This window comes from Leguminivora glycinivorella, chromosome 9 (assembly GCF_023078275.1).
Source record: "Leguminivora glycinivorella isolate SPB_JAAS2020 chromosome 9, LegGlyc_1.1, whole genome shotgun sequence".
NCBI lineage: Eukaryota > Metazoa > Arthropoda > Insecta > Lepidoptera > Tortricidae > Leguminivora > Leguminivora glycinivorella.
The window spans coordinates 11,415,485-11,438,606 of NC_062979.1; the positions used below are offsets into that span (position 1 = coordinate 11,415,485).

The following is a 23,122-nucleotide window of genomic DNA, read 5'->3' on the forward strand; positions in this document are numbered from 1 at the left end:
AAAATGTTGTCATAAATTATGTTGTTCAAATCTAGGGTGAACAGGCATCTTCTGGGCGAGCTCACTCCATCGTACGCCACGTCTTTGCCTTTGGCCTAGTCTGTGGCCAAGAGTAAGCCCATTTATAATTTAGTTAAAAAAATCAATTTGATTCCGTGTTTGCCTCTATGTCTGTGTATTTAATTTTAGAATTTATTCCATCAAAAACTTGCTCTGAACCATTGTAACACTTGGAACTTATCAAAGAGTTTATTTAGTACTGTGTTGCCCTCTTTACTTGATACGCAGAACTTCTACCTAAAGCCCCTTAGCTGCTTTGAGTAATGTGAACGCTGTTTGCTAGAGGGCACTGTAGCCACATTGTAGATTAGTATTAACCTTTTGAACGCTTTGCCTCTCGTGTCAAAATGTGGCCTACACGCCAATACCTCTACTAGTAAATAACGAATATAAAGTATATAAACCCTTCCTCATCATATAGCTTGAGTAAGTAGTAGTAGTAGTACTTAGTAGTAAACACTTGGGTAAGTAGTAGTAGTAGTACTTAGTAGTAAACACTTTATTGTACAGAACAAATTACATGTACAGTGAATAATTATAGTTAGCTGTTATGTACAAAGGCGAGCTTATCCCTTTGAGGGGTATCTTCCAGCTAACCTAAGTAAGAGAAACTTTTAGTAAGTTAGAGATACTTTCAAATTTATATCGGTCAGTACGGGAAAGTCTAAAATTATACAACATAAGTACAAAGATCTATTCAATGAAACGACTCATAATATATAATAGTGATCGAACTTCGCTTGAGAAGTTCGTTTGATCATCTATTAGGAGTCTGTTTCTGTTATTAACTTAAATGTAAGTGATTGAATACATGTACTATTATTATATATTCTGTGTTCCTAATAAATTTCCTGTAGATAAGATTGTGATGGTTATCTATTTCACAGCTATTTAAATATGATTGAGTTTCATATTTATTTAAATATATATATGAATCTCAAATACTCAACCAAAATCCGACGAATTTTAAAATGATTTTAGGTGCCTTCTTAGTCAGTTTATTTTAATATTTTTACCTACTTAAAACTACTATGAGATCATCCCAGCGAAACTTAGGTTTTACGTATTACAGGCTATGGGTACCTAAAGTAAGTAGGTGCTCTATATTCTGATATTCATTATTGTCATGTCATTCTTTATCATTTTATTTAGGTGTGACATTTTTCAGACAGGACAGTAATATATGAAAGACTCTTTCTCATCTACTTAAAGGCCAATGGTCATTAACAATGCATGATTAATCAACAACATTAACAGTTATTACCTTTCATATTCCATTCTGACAAGTACCTATCGATCTTCGCAGCTAAAGTATATTGAATGTATTTATTAGTGCCTTAAATGTGCGTCACAATTCGTGAGTTGGTGTGAGTTGCGGGCAGTTCTATTTGTTACCTCCAGCGAGCTTAAGTATCAACGCAGAAATGATCGCAAGCAAAGAAGATGATGATAATCATGAGACAGAAAAAGTCAAAACTAAAAAGACAAAGTTAAAAACTGAAGATGTTATATACAGCTTCGGACCGGCTCTTTTTTTGGAGCGCATATGCGCAATTTATCGATTCAGGATTCTCGATGGAACCTTAATGCCTACAAGCAATCTAATGAAAGTGTACGGATTAGTCATAGCGATTGCAATTGCTGGTATATTCCTGTTCTATTTCGATATCCCTGATGTGCTCTCTAAAACAGAACCGTTAAAGGACGCAACGGAAGATTTCCCAGCTATCGTCATCCTCATTCAGTATTCCACGTCTGCCGTGATGACGTCTTGCTTGCTGAGTCGGTCAAATATACGGATCATGAACTCGCTCGCCAATATCGATTCAAGTCTTCGGCTTAACACAAATGAAGAATTTTATAGGAAATCGAGAAGACATTCAGTCAAGGCGCTGTGTCTTGTGGTGGGCATCCATATCGTTTCCAGCGCATCAGATTATTTTTTACGAATAGAAGAGGAATCTCCCATTATTAATGACATGCTTAATTATATACTTAATTCTGTACAAGATCTCGAGATATTAGTTTTCTACTTGATGATAAGCATGCTAAACGACAGACTGAAGGTCATAAATAATGATCTTACAAAAATTCTTCATTACAAAGATAACCAAGGTAAGATTTCAGTATACACGATTCGACAGAAAAACTCAAAAAACGAAAAACCACTGGACATCCACGGAAAAATGGCAGTCAATAATCTACGGGATTTGTCCTTGGCTTACGACACCATAGGAGAAGCTTGTCACCTAATTAACAGCGTTTATAACTATCAAATATTCATGACATTGATATCAGCGTTCGTCTACATTGTGATAACGCTGTGGACTGCGTTGTTTTACTATCGCACTCAAGTGTACACGGGGAATTTGGTGCCTATAATATTGTGGTGCTGCAGCGAGATGCTGACGGTGGCGGCGATGGCGTTCGTGTGCGAGATGTTTTTGTCGACGCGGAGCGAGACGAAGGTGCTGGTGAACGAGCTGGTGATGGAGTACGCGCGGCCGACGCGGACGCGCGCGCAGGCCAAGGCGTTCATGCGGCTCATCGACTCGTGGCCGCTGCGCGTCTACGTCTACGACATGTTCACCGTCGACATTACGCTCATGCTCAAGTTTATAAGCGTATCTACCACTTATTTAATTGTCATCATACAAATCTCTCATTTCGTATAAAATACCTATCTACTAAAATTATGAATACCATGATATTTTCAAAAACTATTAGTGTACACAAGATACGTTGGCAGCTTCATGATGATACATAAGTATAATAGATAGCAAACATTTGTAACATTTTGTTTAAAAGAAGTGCTGTGCTCTATATGAAAACCGGGATGTATGTACCACGTCGTTATTGCATTTTCCATATAATTGACCTTTTTCTATATAATGCGTTTGACGCAAAAACAACGTAGGGACCTGATTAGTGATTACTGCATGTTACACGTGATTGTTGCACTCTAACTCTAACAGATATCGTCACTTTGATTGCTGTATTTTGGTATGTGTGATAAATTGATAAATAAAGAATTATACCCAATAAACGATTTTGAATTTACTCTGTTTTTTATTTACTTTTGCCATGATGAAACAAGTATCAGGAATTTTATTCCTGATTGTTGTTGTTTTAGTTAAGGAAAGTATGAAAAGGAACAGCATTTTTATACTTCAGTAAATAATTAATACCCAACAACCCAATGTAAATAATTGGCAACAAAAATATGTTTTAAGTAATTGATTTCAAATACGATTAATTTCTAAGGAACTAGTGTTTTAATTCTGACTAATAGGTATAGTCGTTCCGCTTCTGTAATCATATGGAATTAAAGGATAAATTAATACAAGAAAATTTGAAAACAGTTCAGATTATGTACAAATGGTGCATCATAACCATAGAGTTAAGTATATAACAGAGAGAGTTTCCCCGAAGACCGGTTGTGACAGTACAATGGCGGACGGTGTCAATTTAGTGTTACCATATCACACAAATTTACCCCGATTATTTTTCAAAATAAATGTGCCATGTGCAAACACCATGTTAAATCAAAATGAAGCCTGACCAGAAATATATGATTATTGTCAAGAGGGTGCCGTTATTCTGATATAATAACTACCTAACAATTACCTACTTAAATATTAACAAAAAATTATGACAGTTACTTTCGTATAAATACGTGGATAGAATTAAATCTGCTGTCTCATCTGTTTAGGCTCCTCGTTTTATCAATCATCACAATGCATCCATTGGGGCAATAGGAAATAAATAAAATCACACAAAGTCAAAGCACATCACAAACCATTACGGAATGGCTCCGATTGCAATTTTACACAGAGTCCGGTTTAAAAAAAAACCCGGTCGCAAACTTCAAATAGATAAGGGATGGTAAACAAGATCTCTAGGGTTAAGTGTATGATTTACCGTAAACTACATTCTTTTGTCAAAGAAGTTGCGACTTTATTGTATGTGCACGAACGTACTAATTATCGTAACTATTCAAAGCTACTTGGTACGTTTTGCTTCCACGCAGTCTTTGCAGTGCAGTGCTGTTAAATAAATAAATAAATATTATAGGACATTCTTACACAGATTAACTGAGGCCCACGGTAAGCTCAAGAAGGCTTGTGTTGTGGGTACTCAGAAAACGATATATATAATATATAAATACATACTTATATACATAGAAAACATCCATGACTCAGGAACAAATATCTGTGCTCATCACACACATAAATGCCCTTACCTGTTTTATGACTGACCTATTGTCTTTTTCTGAGAACTGCTTAGAAGTTAGAATGTTGTTAGGTACTTAGTTGAATTTCTTGGTTTATTTTTCTCTGAATTTTGTTTCACAAAAATCACCATGAGTATATCAATCATGAGTACTCATGAAATAGATGTATACCTATAGTTACTAAGTATTCGTAAACACAAATTAGGTTGTAGTATGTATCAATAGGAGTTAGAATTTTCGTAAATCGTACTACCTGTGTATGCAATTTAACGTAACCAACTAACAAGAATTTTTATTTTGTAATCGCATTAGGTAAAAGTAAATAAAAATACAAAGTGAAGTAATAAAATATAATAATCAACTGTACCAACTTTTCGACCACATAAGTACATACTTAATAATCAGAAGACTTACAAATTTTTCTGTTAGTGGCAGTGGCAGCCCTGAGGTAGCGAAGATGCAATGCTTGCTCGACTGTCGGGTTCTTTGGCGTCGCGTGTTTTATAGAGCTTGCTCGACTACCGGGTATGCCGGCATCTGAGTAAAGTTTACGAAAACCCGAGTGTCGGGTACGCGGTGTCGAATGTGGCTTCACTGTAGTCCAGGTTGCGGCACAAATATTTATTTATACACCAGTAAACTGTATTATTTTTCTAAATTTCTGTCTTTTACCTAAAAATGCGCGGGTTATATAGTCTGATTTCGTAATGTGGTGAAAACGAATGCACATATATTTTTCTGCAACGAATTTTATAAGGCTTATTTTGTGTTCTATTCCGGCAAAGGTGTGTTCATTTTCTAAACTCCTAAATACACTGTCACTTCCAATAAATTTCTCTTGGATTTTTGTCATTATGTATTCATATTGCTTATCGTTATATAATTTAATGTTTTCTTTGCAAACCTTCCTGATAAGGGGGCGTCCATTAATCGCGTCATACGTTTTTGGCTTATTTTAGACCCCCCCCCCCCCCTCCCCCATGTGGTGATCTTTGGTGATATTTTCAGGACCCCCTCCCCCCCTGGCCAATATGACGTGTAATTTTTTGGCAACTTAATTAGACTTTTTTCCAACCCACGAATCAACCAAATCTTGCCGCGAAATTCAAATTTTCTATGAGAATTAAACCTTTGCCCCCTCATTTTTAAGGTTCCGTACCTCAAAAAGGAAACCACTGAACCGATTAACTTGTTTGGCACACATATGTAAACTTGTGACCCAAAGACGGGCATATAATTTAAATAAAATAAAAAACAACTATAGGGGCCACTTTTGGGGGGTAAAAGTAAAAATTAGAAATCAAAGTTTTTTGAAATAGTTTTTTAGCGTGTTACATATCAAATGAAAGAGCGTTAATTGGGCCCCACTTTTTTTATTTGGAATTTTTTATGTGCTTTCCACTCAGAATCGCGAGCTCTTTCAATCCTAACAGGAGTATAAAAGTGTCCCAAGGTTTTTCTCTATTCCGTTACCATTTTTAGGGTTCCGTAGTCAACTAGGAACCCTTATAGTTTCGCCATGTCTGTCTGTCCGTCCGTCCGTCCGTCCGTCCGTCCGTCCGTCCGTCCGTCCGCGGATAATCTCAGTAACCGTAAGCACCAGAAAGCTAAAATTTGGTACCAATATGTATATCAATCACGCCGACAAAGTGCAAAAATAAAAAATGGAAAAAAATGTTTTATTAAGGTACCCCCCCCTACATGTAAAGTGGGGGCGGATTTTTTTTTTCATTCTAACCCCAACGTGTGATATATTGTTGGATAGGTATTTAAAAATAAATAAGGGTTTACTAAAATCGTTTTTTGATAATATTAATATTTTCGGAAATAATCGCTCCTAAAGGAAAAAAAGTGCGTCCCCCCCTCTAACTTTTGAACCATATGTTTAAAAAATATGAAAAAAATCACAAAAGTAGAACTTTATAAAGACTTTCTAGGAAAATTGTTTTGAACTTGATAGGTTTAATAGTTTTTGAGAAAAATACGGAAAACTACGGAACCCTACACTGAGCGTGGCCCACGCTCTTGGTCGGTTTTTTTCATACATTTTGTATGGTGGTAATGGAATGGAAGGTCTAAAAAAAATATGGAAATTTCGGGACATTTTTAGGGTTCCGTAGTCAACTAGGAACCCTTATAGTTTCGCCATGCCTGTCCGTCCGTCCGTCCGTCCGTCCGCGGATAATCTCAGTGACCGTTAGCTCTAGAAAGCTGAAATTTGGTACCAATATGTATGTCAATCACGCCGACAAAGTGGTACCAGCAACACGCTGAGATGAGGCCATTTCGTGGCACTTCATTCCTTTCTTGTAAAATTTTATTGTAAAATGTGTCATTAATCTTGACTGTGTTCACCAATAAATTATATTCTGTTCTCTTTGCTCTGCACAACGCAAGTTCTGACTGTAAAAGTTGATATAAAAATAGCTCAGAAATGTTTTTTTCTTTACGTTAGTGTAACAAAAAAATACACGTGATATGTTCCTAACCCCCCCACCCCCATGGTGATATTTGGTGATTTTTTCATGACCCCCTCCCCCCTATGTAGTATGACGCGATTAATGGACGCCCCCTAACTACCTCACATATACAACAAATATCGTACACGTCTGTGGATGGATACTGCAGACCCCCTCTGTTTTTTAAGTTGATCAGTTTATGAAAATTCAGTCTCTCATGACAAGAAAGTCTTGCAGTACATTTTTGGCACTTCAGTTTTTTTGATGCATAATGAACAGTGCTACCTGCCAAGTAACCAATGATCAGTTTTTTGAAGTTGTTTAGGTCGTCAATGTCTAATCGTTTGGCAAGATCTTTGGCTTCGCCAGAGATTTCTTCCATAAAATCTAGAGAATCGCAAGTGTCATCCCTATCATCGATGTGTCGATATGTTGGCGTACTGGTGTTGATAACTTGAGTAGTAGAGGTACAGTTTAATATGGCTATTTGTTCCATGGGAACACAATTTCCTGTGGAGGAACAGCGGATTTCCAAATGCGCTAAGAGTTTTCTGTAAAGTAAAATCCATAAACCTACGGACCAAATTGACAAGTAAGTGTGAAGAAATGTTGCCACAGTTTGGCCAGTGTCGTTCTTATCGATATTAAAATTATTATTACATCGTAGATTTAAGGTGCACCCAGACGGGACAATGAAATTGGCAATTTGATCGGCTAATCAATATACCACCTTTTTCTGTGATTTCGACAGATCAAAAGGTCTGTAGACCGCTCATTAGAGATATTTTTTTTATTTCGAAGCAGCAATAATATTATTCGAAAATTATATAGATATTTATGATATACTTGCCATAGCGTGACAGATAATTTATTATCGTCGGACATGGTATTTTATTTTTTACCTACAGGCTCGGAAACCTTTTTATGTTTTAAAACTAGTGGGTAAAAATGCATGGTATTCATCCACTACCTCGAAGATACATAGAACAAACCAAAATGTGTACCTCTTATTTGAAATTCATATACTTATTCTTGATTTAAACTTGTCTGTTGTATGTACTTTACAACTTGTCGATATATTGTTATCGACATATACCCTTCCCTATTTTAATTTTGCTGTTCCTGGTATCATTTTACCTGTCAGTCATTTGTCAATTTAGTCCGTAGGATTATGAATTTTACTTTAGTTTCCTTTAAATTGCTTCACGTTCGGGTTATCATTAAAACCACCTTGAATTCTAAGTGACGAAAAAAACATTTCAAGGTGATCCTGGCTAAGTTTGTATGTAGGCAGGAAATCAAGGATTTTTCCCCTCGCTAGCTCGGAAACACATGTTTTGTCCTTTAATACCAGCGGGTAAAAACGCATTTTATCCACTAGTGGGTAAAGTAATTTGACCTTGAATAAAGTCAAATTAACTGCTTTAAAATTGATAAAAGTAGGTGAATCTAGTAATTAAGATGACTTACCACCTGTGGAACTACTGGAAGCAGTGATAAACGCATTTTTTTGCGTTGTAGTTTCCTCGCTATAGTGAGGGGAAAAGTTTTGTGTTACACTCGGGTGCAAATGTATTTTACTTCTCGTGTGTTAAAAAACTCGCAAGTTCAGGATTCTATTCTCGAACCACTCGCTTCGCTCGTGGTTCAGCTATAGAATCCTTTCACTTGCTCGTTTTTCAATTCCACACTCGGCGTTAAAATACAACTTTGCCCCCTTGTATAACAAATAGCTATTATCATTTTGTATGCATGTTTCATATAAATATCTCAAACTGTGTATATTTATTATCGTTCCAATAAAACCGGTTTTACACTGAGCTTCTAATATAGGCTGATAGTAACGTGTTATTAAATATTTGTACCTACCATTTATTTTGACTCTGCGCTTGGTCATGTGTTTTATTTTTAACTGAACTATGTAGTCTTTCAAGTCTTCTAAAAATGTAAATATTGAATCTTTGTTTTGAGGACAAATTGGTTTTTTGTAGTCAAAATCTGTTAAATTCCTGGAGTTGAATATGTCAAACATGTCGTTAATTTTTTTAATAAAGCTCTCTGTAGCCTCTGAATCTTGAAATTCATTAAGTGCCAGTGCTTCTCGGCAAGCTTTCATTGCTGTCGCAACACTTGTACTAAAAACTTGAGTGGCCAGTTTAACTTTCATTTTATTATTCTGAAAATAGATGTGTCTGTTTGACAGTTTGTTGGCTAAGTGTAAACCCTCGTCATTCTGAAGTTTAGTTAGCTTTTGTAGGAGGCTCCATTTAATTTTGTTTTCATTCCCGTCCACAATAATTTGTTTTGAATGCCATGTGTTTCTTAAAAGTTTTATGACATGGCTAGGATCTAGAAAGCATGCAACCTGAGAAGTATTGCATGGATGATTAAATGTTGTTTTTAATTCATTTAATTTAAAATTACATCCTAGTAATTGCAGAGCATTTAGGTTGGTTGCATGGCCATCACAAGTGAGAGAGATTACATCGATATTGGACTCAAAACATTTAGTAAGACATAGTTTAATTAAATTTGATTTCTGTTCTGCTGAAAAAGAGTTACTTAAAAAGTATCCCAGAGGGAGTTTAAATTTGTTGTTTATTCCTACAATGAGGAAAACTAGGGCTTGTGACACCAGAGGAGCACCTTCTTTTGGCCCTGTACCCATGTCCTCCAAACCAATATTTTTTTTACCTTCCCAAAGAGGCTGAGGCCTGATTGCTATCTCGTCAAAAACTAATGAGCATAGAGTTTTGTTTCGACTAACTTCTGCTTTTGCTTTCAAAGCCTGAAAAGATTCTTCGGTAAATCCTGGATCTCCTTTCAAATTGCCATACCACTTACTCAGAGTTTTACGATGAGGAAGGCATGTATTAAAAGTATCTCTGACGTAATCGTAAGCTTTTGGGGAGTAGTAGTTTAGCGTCAGACAAAATTTTTTTATGATCGGAGAGTATTTGATGTTTTTCTTTAATTTTTTCCTATTATAATTGTTAAACAAATTGGCCGCTATTAAATCATCATTCAATTTACCAAATAAATCTGCGTCTATCAAATTATTTTCTTTCAAATTTTTTACAATGTCTTTTAAAGATTTATTCTTAGATTGTAATCTTTTAATTTTTTGGTTGGCAGTTCTTAACTTCTGTCGTAGGTTTCTTATGAAGATATCTTTCTTGATGATTGTTTCTTTTAAACGACGTTTTTTGGGAGTGTATAACACAGACAAAGGGTTTTCTATATCAATATCGGCAGCTTCATCATTATCAGGATTCTAAAAATATAAAAAAGGATTTATGTAATGTATACTAGGAATTTTCTTCCTCTAACTACCTGGAAACTCTACATTTCTTCCTCTAACTACCTGAAAACTACATTTCTTCCTCTAATTACGTGGAAACTCTACGTTTCTTCCTCTAAACTACCTGGAAACTCTACACTACACTAATCTACTGTTGAAATATCATGCATGTACTAAGTAGGTACTTATAAAATTTGAAGCACACCTGTTGTAAAATCTCTGAACTATTAAATGAAACGTAATGTACATCTGACTCTTTTTTTGAAGGTCGTTCGTTTGAAGCAGGTGGTACAGTCATGGATGAATCCTAAAAGTGTATAAATGGGTTATTTATAAAACATATAAAACAACAGTGATATTTTAGTTGCATTTAATTTACGGTAAGTACCTATTGTATTACAGATACCTGCCTTTTGTACATAGAGGAGAGTTTTTGGGTCGGAGGTTTCTTTTTCTTCCACGAGTGTACTCTTTGTCTCCAGGGCTCCAGTCTAGAAATATAAAAAATAATAATGATGTATATAATAAAATAATAAGTGTAATAAGAAAAAAAGAATCGTCATTTAAGGGCATTTCTTGTATGATGTCTTGATGAGCACGCATACATATTTTGTTTCTGAGTCATGGATGTTTTATATGTATCTAAGTGTTTGTACCTATATTAAATATATCGTTGTCTAGGTATCCACAACGCAAACCTTATTGAGCTTGTCGTGGGACTCTGCCAATCTGTGTGAGAATTCTCTATAATATTTGTATTAATATATCTACTTATTTATAGAAAGTGGAAAAATGCCCATCTAACGTTAGAAAGAAGAAGAAAGTAGTACTTCAGCTTCAAATGGCAATCCAGGCACAGTGAGATTGAGTTTCTGAGATGTGTGAGGTTGGTCTAATTCCACGGTACTTGATTTTAATTCCGTTGTAGGTATAGATGAATCCTGAAACAGTAAATATTTTTTTGTGTTATATTATACATTAAAAGCAACAGAAAAATATATGACCCACAAAATAAAAGTCCACATTTTTAGAGGGCTGCTAAATTACTAATATTACTTACAACTAAGTTTTCTTCCTGGAAACATGAAGGCTCCAAAAACTGCAATAACGATAAATTATAATTAAATATCGCTGTAAATATTACTAAAACGCTTTTTAGGAAATACATACTACGTGCATACTCTATATTATAATAATATAACGTATACAGGGTGTAACAAAAATGGTGGTGATCCGTTTAAGGGCGTATTCAGTATCGTATTCTCATCAGGAAAAAGTAGGATATAAATTTTTTTTCGCAAAAAATTTTTTATCTTTGTATGGAGATTCGACCGATTCGCGCGGCCCGGCTCATACAAAAGTGAAAATTTTTTTAGCGAAAAAAAAAAAACTTCTACTTTTTCCTGATAAGAATACTATACTGAGTACGCCCTTAAACGGATCACCACCATTTTTGTTACACTCTGTATTTATACCTACTCTGTATTTATACTATTCTTTGGTATCGCATTTTTCACAAGATAGAGACGTCCTCCTTCTGTGGTGTAGAAATCATTGTCGTCAAAATGTACACTACAAATCACGCTTGAATTTGAAGGGTACCAATCAGTTTCATTCCTGCTTTTTCTAATAATTTCTACCAGATTATTAGTCCAGTATTCATCCTCTTTTTTAATCCTGAAACATATGTAAGGATTGTGTAAATAAATAAAACAAAAATAAATAAACTATGTATTTTATTGACTATGCTGAAACTACTGTAATGAAAGGATCAAATGTACTGGGTATTTAAATATGTCTAAACGGTTTTTTTCTGTTCTCTGATTCCGCCAACAATGTCAAGGTTTAGGAAGGCACGCGTAACACGCGTTTTATGAAAACAATTTGCCGCTGAGCCCTTCATTTTTCAAATTAGCCGCCTTTTTTCGTGCCAAAATTTGGTTGAACAAAGCGCTAGTTGCACGTATGCTTAGGTGGAAAGCGCGAGGCGTAATTCGTCCAAATACTATGTAAACTCTACGAGTTAATACGTGCAGCTTACTATTAGCAACATACTATCACAATTAATAATTTCGGCATTTACCTAAATAATATCCTATATATAATAATGATTATAAGAAAGGCATCAATTACCCTACTTTCGGGAAATTGTCCCATTTATCTTACTGGTCACACTAGTGTGCTGATATATGAACAATAATCAAATTGTGATTTTACGTACTTTTAAGTGATAATTGATTAACTTACCTATGAAAAGTGATACCGTCTTTTTTTTTTTTTTTATTTGTGTCATTTTTACACAGTTTCACAACGCATGTAGGCATTTTTTCGTATTTTTCCTTGACTGTTTTCGCCACTGGCGCCTCGATCCAACTGACAGGAGATTAGTGGATGAGGTCATAGACTAAGCTGTCAATATGGATCATGGAATCACAGTTTTTTAGTACTGCGTATTACGTCTGGCTATTATATCTTAGTCTGTGATCATAACATGAAAAAGTAAAACTAAACGTTGTTTTTTTTACATAAGTATATTTAAAAAAAAACACATTTTTTTCTACATAATCCAACATTCCCAAGCATCATTCACGAGCCTGCTCAATAGAAAACAGTTTTTAGGGTTCCGTACCAAAACGGTACAACAGGAACGCTTTAAAGTGCGACTCTGTCCGTCTGTCACACTACTAAATATCTCGAGAGCTACTAACGCTATCAACTTGAAATTTGGAATAGTTGTGAACATTGTAAACCTCTACAAGTAGAAAGTATTTTTTTTTAATTTATAAATTTTAATTGTAGAAAATGGCCAAAATGAAAGCTGGAAAACTGTAAATTTCAAGGTGCTAGTCAAGTGAGATATAGTTAGAAAGAGCTCAAATTGAACGTAAATAAACAATTTTTTTATAATTTTTTTGTTGTGAAAAAAGAATTTTGAAGGAAAATGTAACATAAATACAATACCTTGTGTCCGAAGTTTACCAACGAAAAAATACGAAAATTTTAGGAAATATTGGTTTTATGCTAAATATTACAGGAAAAATAAAATCGTGTTTGTATCTTGGAAACTTTTTTTGGTTCACAAAAAACTTAACAGATTTTTGCTTTCAATTTAACCAGCCTTGCGGATGTATATCTTACTTTAAATTAATACGTGATATTACGTAAGCCATCTTCTTCCAAATAAAGTAAAAACTGTTTAAATTGGTTAACATTACAAATAATTATCCCTGAAAACCCAACATACTATACAGGGGACCGATTTTTGAGTCTCACGCGTTCGAATTCAGAAAATTGTCACTGAAAATAATAGGCAATTCACCGTTTTCAACCGGTATTTTAGTGACAGTGAGACCCAAAAATCGGCCCCCAGGTCGCGCAAATTAGTGAATTCACCGAGAGATGCCGCTATACACAATAATGCTCATTAGTACATATACTTCTAGCAAGGACCATTTAATACTAGACTGATATAGCCCATACAAAAAAGCGTACCCCTGAAAAAAGCTTAGTTTTTGCTTTAAAACTAGATGGCGTTGTTTCGTAACCCGGGAGTGGAAAAAAACATATTTTCACCCATATTTTTACTTGTTTTTATATTATACTATGAATAACTATCAAAAAACTTTATTTTAATATCAAAATATTGGCTCAAAACACAAATTTTACGAATTATATTTTTTGGTCGGCCTCGACGTAGTTGTGATCGCTTCGCTGGCTAAGTTTGTTCGCATGTTGTCTAATTATTGCCAAATAAAATGACTAGATGACGTTAGTGGACTAGGAAAATGTCACATCCGTTTCGTTGTTCATTAATATAATACACTTAGTGATAATAAACCTATATGTTGAGCTCAAATACGTTCAACAAAACGCAATCATTGTGCCAACAGATGTGACATCCATGTCACATCACAAATGTCATTGTATGATTTATTGAATATTCATAATATGGATATTAAATATTTTAGAATCGCAGCAGCAATGCGAGTAGAGATACAGAATTAATAACTGTATAAATTAATAATTGTATGACCAATGACCTCATACATAAATTTACCAGTGTAGGTGACAGAAGGCGAATCCAATTTGTAAACATTAAATGTGCTAAGGAAAAGAATCTTTCCAATTTTCAGCGGGACACGGCTGAAGGGGCGAGCTGGTTTCGACTGCGCCCATGCATCTCAATTGTCCAGAAAGTTCATTCGAAGATCATTTTGCTTATAATAATCTGAGTAATCACAGTGAACGGTTTGACAGTATTTCAGCTAACATGTAGAGAGACTTGCTAGCTTCGTCGGTCAGGCTTCGTCTTGCACAGAACGCGGATAGTTCAGCGTTTCTTGTATGTCACTCCGAGCACCCTAACCATCGGCAGCGTAGGCCATGCACTGGCCGACTAGGTGTGGCACTTTGGATTACGTTTTTATAATAAATTAATGATAGATTGTATTGTTTTGGTAATATATTTTCTACTCTTATACTACTCGTTTGGTACTCGTATAAACCTAAACTGAGATAATAAATGAATAAAAAGAAATAATTAGTGAAACTCTGACATAAGTAATAATTAATGAGACTATGCGTTTTCACATTATCCGATCCGATATCGGATGTAGGACTGATACCCCATATTACAGGTGCTATCTTGGATTTTTTCCATTTAAATCCTTCCGACATCCGATATCGGATCGGATAATGTGAAAACGGACTAAGACAATAGATACTTGGTTAGTGTTATATATGCCTATGTATATCCCACCAAAAACATTCTGTAAAAAATAGCCGTCTCGATGGAACTGCTTGTTTATCTCTAAAAAGTAATGAAATCTACATAAAGTTCCTTACTGCGATTTCTTTATTATTATAGTTAACTAGCCTTTGCTGCGGCTTCGCTCGCGTTAAATTCGAAAATCTCTCCACAAACTTCTATCCTCCATTCTAAGGAAGTGGGGGATATAAAAAGAGACAAAAAGTAGCCTATGTCACTTTCCATCCCTTCAACTATCTCCACTTAAAAAATTACGTCAATACGTCGCTCCGTTTTGCCGTGAAAGATGGACAAACAAACAGACACACACACATTCCCATTTATAATATTAGTATGGATGTTGTGTGACTTGGCCGTTGAAGTGTAGTGGTGCTGGCGACAGATTGGTGCAATGGTGTCATGGAGCACCTGGTTATAAACTTCTTTATACCCTTGTGTATAAACAAGTTTATAAGTTTCATATTCGATGGTCCGAGCTAAGGTTCGTAAAGCCATGAAGCCAAGCTGATAATTATTGACGCTAAACGCCGATCGAAACGCAGTCTGAAGTGGGTGATAGACGTACGATACGAGCAAGTATGCGTACTTATGGCTCGACGACCTTTTTCGATTGTGTGTCACCGTAAGTACGCGTAAAAACCGCCGCGCATAGTAGTCGACCATCCAACGCGTACTTGCTCGTACGCCTATCACCCACTTGACGTCGCGCCAACACTTTATGGAAAAAGCGGGTTTTCGACAACTACCAATAAGATTTTAGACATTCAAAAATCTTCAATAATACTCAACTGTTTCGGTCGCACTCGTTCAAATATAGGGGAATATATTGGTGTGAGCGAGACGGTCAGGAGATTGATTGTCAACATGATATCTATCATAAACACCGTTCGAAATGGCCTCATTAAAATCTAAATTTTAAATATATTGAAAGTAATATTACTAATCATTGACGTCACGCTCAAAATGAAAGAGATAGAAAATTTGACAGTATGGTACTCTTTTGCATGATTGTCATAATTCAAAATAAGAACGATGGCTTGCGTTGTAAACAGGGACTGAAACATGACACGGGCCCCTAGCGTCATCTATATACTTTTCACTGCTTCACTTGTAATGCCGTTGAACTACCGCGTGCGTATTTAAAAAAAAAACAACATTTTTATTCAAATGACACTCTTAGTGACATCTAGCGACATAAATTTACGGCTGCCAACGGGGTACGGTATTTAGTATGGACTCTGCTGGTCCTTTATAATCGTCCTTGCTTCTAGCTTCTAGTCTTCTAGTCAAGTCATTAGAACTATGTGAGAAACATGAGATTATTTTAATTTGGTAGTTTAGAAAAAGTTTGTAGGTACGGAACGGAACCCTCGATGGGCGAGTCCGACTCGCACTTGGCCAGTTTTTTTTTGAAAACTATTCAATAAGTATAACATATAACATGTACATAGCACAAACAATTTCAATGATATTTGCTATATAGAAGCTTAAGGGGCAAAAATCGATTTAGCTATTTGCACGATTTTCAGAGATAAGAATCTCTGAAAATCGTGCAAATTTGGACAAGTGGCTTTTAGACAATGAGATCATTTGAGCGATGTTACATAGATCAATACATGCTATGACTTTACAAACTATAAACTATATAGGAATGCGTGCTGTGACATAAACTAATAAGCTCAATAGCTGCTTGCCGTATGTAATAATATTATTTGATTTCTTATGTGTTTTTCGATCAAAGCTCTAGATATTTTACAAAAAGTGTGATATTTGTAGGATAACAATCAAGTACGTAGTTGAAAGGGTAACAAACTTTAACATAAGAGTAATGTCGATAGACACCAAGTCGTAGACATAGATGCGCAGCGGCCAGGCGTCGATGAGCCGCATGAACGCCTTGGCCTGCGCGCGCGCGCCGCGCGGCTGCGCGTAGTCCATCACCAGCTCGTTGACCAGCTCCGCCGTCCACCCCCGGCTCCACAACAACGCTTCGCACACAAACGCCATCACCCCAATACTAGACATTTCACAAATGCACCACAAAAACGCAGTTACTAAAAAATTATCATATTCCTGCAATCGGTAGCAATAAATCATAGACCAAAGTGTTATAATTATGTACACGAACCCAGAAACTAAACAAACACACAGCTGGAACTGAGAAACTTTATTGATCAACTTACAAAGCTCACCTATGCTATTGTAATTAAATGACAATTCACGCAATGAAGCGCATTCACCAATGTTATGCGGAACGCTAAGAATTGGTTTTAATTTATTTTTATCTTTATAAACAATAGAGGCCAGATTGTAATTAATGACGTCGAGTCTTTGCTTGACCATAAATATTAACAAAGAAAACACCACTGCCTCAAGAGCATGCATGGCATATGTTAAGTTGTCAACAAGAATTATTTTAAAACTTAAATTATCATTGAAATAGTCGTACGCACTGAAACAGGAGTTTACAATGAACAGGACAGCTAGAGCAGTAATAGTAAGATTTTTTGTCGTTTTATATAAATTTTTTCATCAAACGTAGTTACTAATTTAGTGTCAAGTTCAATAAAATATTTTAAAATAGCCACGTTTTGTTTTCTAAAAACGAATGCTGAGACTATTACTGAAGCACTGTAATTACAGAGAACCATCATGTTCGGCAAGTTATCCACAATCTGAAGCGCTTTGGAATCCCTGAACGAATTTCTGTAGTCATAGCCGTAGGAAATGAAAATAAAATTAAATATAATGGCCAACAATATACCATAAATAAACATGATTGTGTTGCTCTGTTGGAAGTCATTATCTTTGTAGTGGAATCTACATCTTCCGAGCACACTTTCCACCAAAATTACTGGTCGGAGGGATTCCGCTAATTTTGCAATTACAAATTGTTCTTTCTTTTTCATATTTTAAAATCCAGAATTTTTTATAAGACTGGATTTTGTCAACGTTTCTCACAAAGGCCTTTCGATGTTGTGTCATATTTTTATGTGAATCGTGGGCGCCTTATAACTTATAATTTTATCGTATTAGGTAATTACTTAATTAGAGGAAGTGGCAAATGACAGACGTTTGATTGACTGCTACAACAACGTTGTCCAGAAAAGAACTGATGGTATCGGTACTCATTTCACTTAATGATCGATTATTTAAATTGATTATCAATTAATCATGTCGAGTTGTTTCTGGGTTCAAACTCCATGGGGAGTTTATGAAGGGCAGAATTGTATGTGGTTTTATTTTTCGCTTTTTATCGAAAATATTTATTTTTCTCTTCTTTACAGAAAAACCGTATTGTTAATAAGGTTGAGCCTTCAGACCCTTCCCTTCATTGGTCTTTATTTATAATAGAGGTATAGCTGCTTTTTGACCAACCGCAACCGCAACCGCAACTGTTGATACACTTTTTTTATACTACGTCGGTGGCAAATAAGCAATAAGCATACGGTCCGCCTGATGGAAATGCGGGCACCGTTATCTATAGACGCCTGCAACTCAAGGAGTGTCACGTGCGCTTTGCCAAACCATTAGAAACCTGTACACTCCCTTTTACTGTGTTAAGTACCTACACAGCAAAAAGGAGTGTACAAGTTTTAAGGAGGGTTTGGGTTGCCCATGACTTAAAGGATAATAGACGGAACAAATTAGTTCCGTAGGTCCTTACGTCACCAGCACACCGCACCCTCGTTGAGCTCTGGCAGCCTTACTTACCGGCAGGAACACAACACTTCATGTTTGTTTATGTATCTGTTATTCTAAATTTTAAAAACAGCCTAAGTACTATAATTATTACTTACAAAGTATGAGATTGAGTATTTGATTCATGATTAGTAAACGCTATAGTCTGATTTGTAGAAACAGTAGAGACTCAGTTTATTTATTATCTTTCATAGAGTTATTCGTAATTGCTATACTTAGATCTCTTAGTTATTATTAATTATATTATAATTCATAATGTGCTCGAAATTATAAGATTATTTAACACCTACATCATTCATCATTTACACCTTAGGGACCGGCCACACTTAAGAGAGCATGTCCTGAGGTGCGGAACAGACGTCCGCGCCATGCCGCCTGAATGTAATTTTAGGGTTCCTTATAGTTTCGCCATGTCTGTCTGTCTGTCTGTCTGTCCGTCCGTCCGTCCGTCCGTCCGTCCGTCCGTCCGTCCGTCCGTCCGTCCGTCCGTCCGCGGATACTCTCAGTAACCGTTAGCACTAGAAAGCTGAAATTTGGTATCAATATGTATATCAATCACGCCAACAAAGTGCAAAAATAAAAAAAAATGTTTTATTAGGGCAGTACCCCCCCTACATGTAAAGTAAAGTGGGGGCTGATTTTTTTTTTCATTTCAACCCCAACATGTGATATATTGTTGGATAGGTATTTAAAAATGAATAAGGGTTTACTAAGATCGTTTTTTGATAATATTAATATTTTCGGAAATAATCGCTCCTAAAGGAAAAAAAAGAGCGTCCCCCCCCTCTAATAACTTTTAAACCATGTTTAAAAAATATGAAAAAAATCACAAAAGTAGAACTTTATAAAGACTTTCTAGGAAAATTGTTTTGAACTTGATAGGTTAAGTAGTTTTTGAGAAAAATACGGAACCCTACACTGAGCGTGGCCCGACACGCTCTTGGCCGGTTTTTGAATTACATTCAGGCGGCGTGGCGGAGACGTCCCTTGCGCGCCCCGAGACACGCGACGCATAAGTGGGAACGGGAACGCTGCCTTATACAAGTCAAGTACATAGGTACTTGACTTGTACCTAAGGTGTAAATAATGATTTGATATTGATTGCAGCATATTGCGTGTAAAATCACAAGATTTCATCTAGCAATTTTACTGCAACGTTATTTATGCGTAAAGAAGAACCTTGTAGTTGTAAATATGCATTTATTATGTGCGTGTAAGGCAATGACTCTGAGTGAGAACTAATAAAGTTGAAGTAATAAATTCGATGAACAGTCGTCATCTGTTATATCGAGTGGCGGTTGTCTCCAGGTGGTCAAAAACAGCTGGACACGACATATGTGATGGCGACTGTACAGTCAATCAATTGGAACCCTAGGCCACTGTAGAACTATGTCATAGTGACGTTATAAATCAGATTGTAAGAAATCTCTCACTGCTTGTCATTTTGACAGGGTTGTAGGGTTCCAATTGGTTGACTGTACATATATTTATAATATAACGAGGGTTTACTGGTGAAACCCGATAAGTTGAGCAGAACTGGTTTTTGAAATTCGAACTATGTGCAAGTTCCACAATGTTTTTATTTCAAGGACAAATTATCTCGATTTATCGAGTTTCACCAGTCATCATCATAAATTGGCAACGATGTTTTTATAAACCAATTTATACAAACAATCAAAATATCCCGCTGAAATAACCTGGAATTACATTGAGTTGAGACTGTCAAAAAGAGTAGACATATTGGGATACTACAGGCTCGTAAAAAAAAAATATTAATGTAAATTTTATACTTTAATTAATAAAATAAGTCTATATGGACATCACATATACACATTACCATTTTCACATAAATCACATAATAAATAAATAATGTCTCTTAAAATCGCGATCACAAGTTAACTGGTCCCGATAGCAAATCATTGGCCGGTACGACCCTAAATAGCTGGTTGACGCTGCTCATGATGGATCCCACTCCGAAGTCAACGATCGGCTTGCCAAACTCTTCGGCTACTAACTTCCAGTTTCTGTTCATGAACTCCAACACTAATTTACCTGGAAGGAAAACAACAATAGATAAATTTTGATTTGTATTAACATTTTAGAATTCTACACAGGTATCCAAAAATTTAGCTGAGCGCTTCGGTACACTTGGATTACGGCATTTGATTCGATTTTCCACTGTATTTGACCTACCTGACAGAATCAGAAAAAATAAATATGGATTTCCAAGAGTAGATGTAGGCAAAAACAGAGAATGGTTTAGTCAAAAGTTATTTTGTTATATTGCATTTCGAAGTAAATTAAGTCAAGGACAGCTGTCCACGTCTTTTGTGGTCTATTAGATGACTCACAAAATTGGTAAAATCCATTACATAGATAAAATACTGTAAGGAAGTAAACTTACTCATCTCAGGGCTGCCCTTGAAGAGATTGGTCATCTGGTAAGAAACTCTTCCTTGAAATTTGTGGTTGACTTTTAGATTCTTAACTTCTAAATATTTTTCTGAATTCTGCGTTTTAGATCCTAGTTTCACCAGCGCGTCCAATCTTATGTTTTCTGCAAGAAAAATAAAATGTTTTGTAAAATGATTAAGGGTCTCTTAGTTTTGAAGATATGCATTTCCTTCTTGCCTTTTATTATTCTATTTCACATTTCTAATAATATAGGAATTACGGCACATATATGTTTCATAATTATAGTTCTTAATAAGACACTTGATAATAATTACTCTACAGCAGTTTAAAATTAATATGTAATTAGAAATACAAAAATAATGATTTTCATATCAATGTTTTATTTCATATCAAAGTTCTATAATTCTATAAGTGACATACTATAAAATAAAATCACTTACTGCATTTAATAAGCGAATCACCATGACCGTCTATAGGAAACATGAGCAGTCTGCCTGTGGAGATGTACTTCCCCCTAATAGTCAGGTTACAGTGTAACTGAATGTCCAAGATGTCTTTTCTCATTCTGAAAAAATATATAGGTAACATTGAAGAATGGTAAAATGATTTGATACAAATTAAAATGCTAATGTCAGTAGGTATTCCATTAAATTATAAAACCCATACAAAATATAAAAGATTTATTTAAAAAAAAAAAACATGTTTAAAAGACAGAGCTTTACTGAAGAAACCTTCTGTGTCTAATAAATATTTTTGTACCTCTGGAGACACTTTCTTACGGCGTGATCCGCGCTGTGTAGAATGAATCACTTCGATCCTGATAGGAGAATTGGAAAATTGTCCCAAGATTTTCATACATTTTTCAAACCTTCCATTCCGTTACCGACATAGGAACTATGAAAAAATGGTAACGGAATTAGAAAAAAACCGTTTTTTCTCCTATTAGGATTGAAAGAGCTCGCGATTCTGAGTGGAAACCACATAAAAATTTCCAAAACCAAAAAAAAGTGGGGTGGACAACATTGAAAAAAAAAATGGCCCAGATAAATCAATAACTATTTGTAACATACCTAACATACCTTGCTTTATCAATGATACACTTTCTGAATCCAGTAGCTACACCTTGATTGAAGCTGATAATCAAGCCGCCGGGCAGGGTCAGGTTCAAATTGTTGACTTGGAAAGGATCCATGGTCTCTATGCCCAGTTCAGGAGAACCTCTCAGAAACCCTGGCAATGAGGCCTGGAGGGACTCCTTCAGACAATCGGTTGACGTATCTTTGCATAATTTTATGAAATCAGCTAAAAATAAAATTAGAATGTAAAGACAATCTTAAATTTCATTTGTTTTCTTAGAAGAATATGAGCTTAGTACATGCGCGGATCCAGGTCATGAGGGTCATGACCCCCCCCCCTTGGAGCCTAAGTTGGCCATACAAATAGACCACGTGACCCCCCCTGGGGCTCCGGGCCTTTACCACCCCTGGGCACGAAGCGTGATCCGCGCTTGGCTTAGTATGACAGTTTGCGCTATAAAATACCACCATTTTAAAGTACTTGGCCCCAGTAACGGCATTTTTTTGCACACAGGGCAAATTTGTATAATTATGTAATTAAATAAATCTGTAAGTAAACCGCCGCCATATAATTGAAGTTAAGTACTCTGTCAATGTCTTATTAAAACTTTACATAATAAAATGTTATATTAACATGAAACTTGCCATCAACATCAAACGAACATTATCACTGGAAAATTAATGTTTACTGTAAGATAATCAAATAATACTATTTGATTATTAAACAAATAATCGAATAGTATTATTTGGGTAAGATGGATTAAGGTACGATAGATAAATATTACATGGTTAAGTACTTACGAGTTTTTGCATCTACGTATGAAGTTAACGTAAAAACTACTCCAATTAATACACTTGTCACCAGGTTAATGTTTAAGATCTGCATTTTTAATATATAATTTAAATCAATATAATATTACACTTAAACATATCACTGTTGCTGCACTTGCTTCACTACAATAACTGATTAATTTCTCCCAGTTTTGCATTCTTATACCAGGACTTGCATAATTAGCGCCGCTGATCCATGTCATTAAAAAGATAATGACTTTAATCACTCCTAAGAAACTTTTGCCAAATTAGATATAATAATTAACTGCATAAAGA

General features: G+C 35.5%; 3 protein-coding genes and 1 long non-coding RNA gene across 4 annotated transcripts; 1 reads left to right on the forward strand and 3 right to left on the reverse strand.

Annotated features, from left to right (window-relative positions):
• The first annotated feature begins 1,484 nt into the window (after nucleotides 1-1,484).
• LOC125229843 lies at nucleotides 1,485-2,759 on the forward strand. The gene has a single exon (XM_048134784.1). The coding sequence runs from the start codon at nucleotides 1,485-1,487 to the stop codon at nucleotides 2,733-2,735; it is 1,251 nt and encodes a 416-aa protein (XP_047990741.1). The 3' UTR covers nucleotides 2,736-2,759.
• A 7,648-nt stretch (nucleotides 2,760-10,407) lies between these two features.
• On the reverse strand, nucleotides 10,408-11,258 carry LOC125229329. The gene is made up of 3 exons (XR_007177390.1): nucleotides 11,115-11,258; nucleotides 10,885-10,995; nucleotides 10,408-10,545 (listed from the first exon to the last, which is right to left on the reverse strand). It is a non-coding gene; the product is annotated as an uncharacterized LOC125229329 (long non-coding RNA).
• Nucleotides 11,259-16,574: 5,316 nt separating this feature from the next.
• LOC125229844 lies at nucleotides 16,575-16,847 on the reverse strand. Its single transcript, XM_048134785.1, has one exon. It carries the CDS (start codon nucleotides 16,845-16,847, stop codon nucleotides 16,575-16,577), a length of 273 nt encoding a protein of 90 aa, XP_047990742.1.
• Nucleotides 16,848-20,321: 3,474 nt separating this feature from the next.
• On the reverse strand, nucleotides 20,322-23,111 carry LOC125229503. Its single transcript, XM_048134355.1, has 5 exons — nucleotides 22,817-23,111; nucleotides 22,019-22,241; nucleotides 21,380-21,504; nucleotides 20,929-21,081; nucleotides 20,322-20,576 (listed from the first exon to the last, which is right to left on the reverse strand). The coding sequence occupies exons 1-5, from the start codon at nucleotides 22,899-22,901 to the stop codon at nucleotides 20,413-20,415; spliced, it is 750 nt and encodes a 249-aa protein (XP_047990312.1). The 5' UTR covers nucleotides 22,902-23,111; the 3' UTR covers nucleotides 20,322-20,412.
• Between the last annotated feature and the right edge of the window lie 11 nt (nucleotides 23,112-23,122).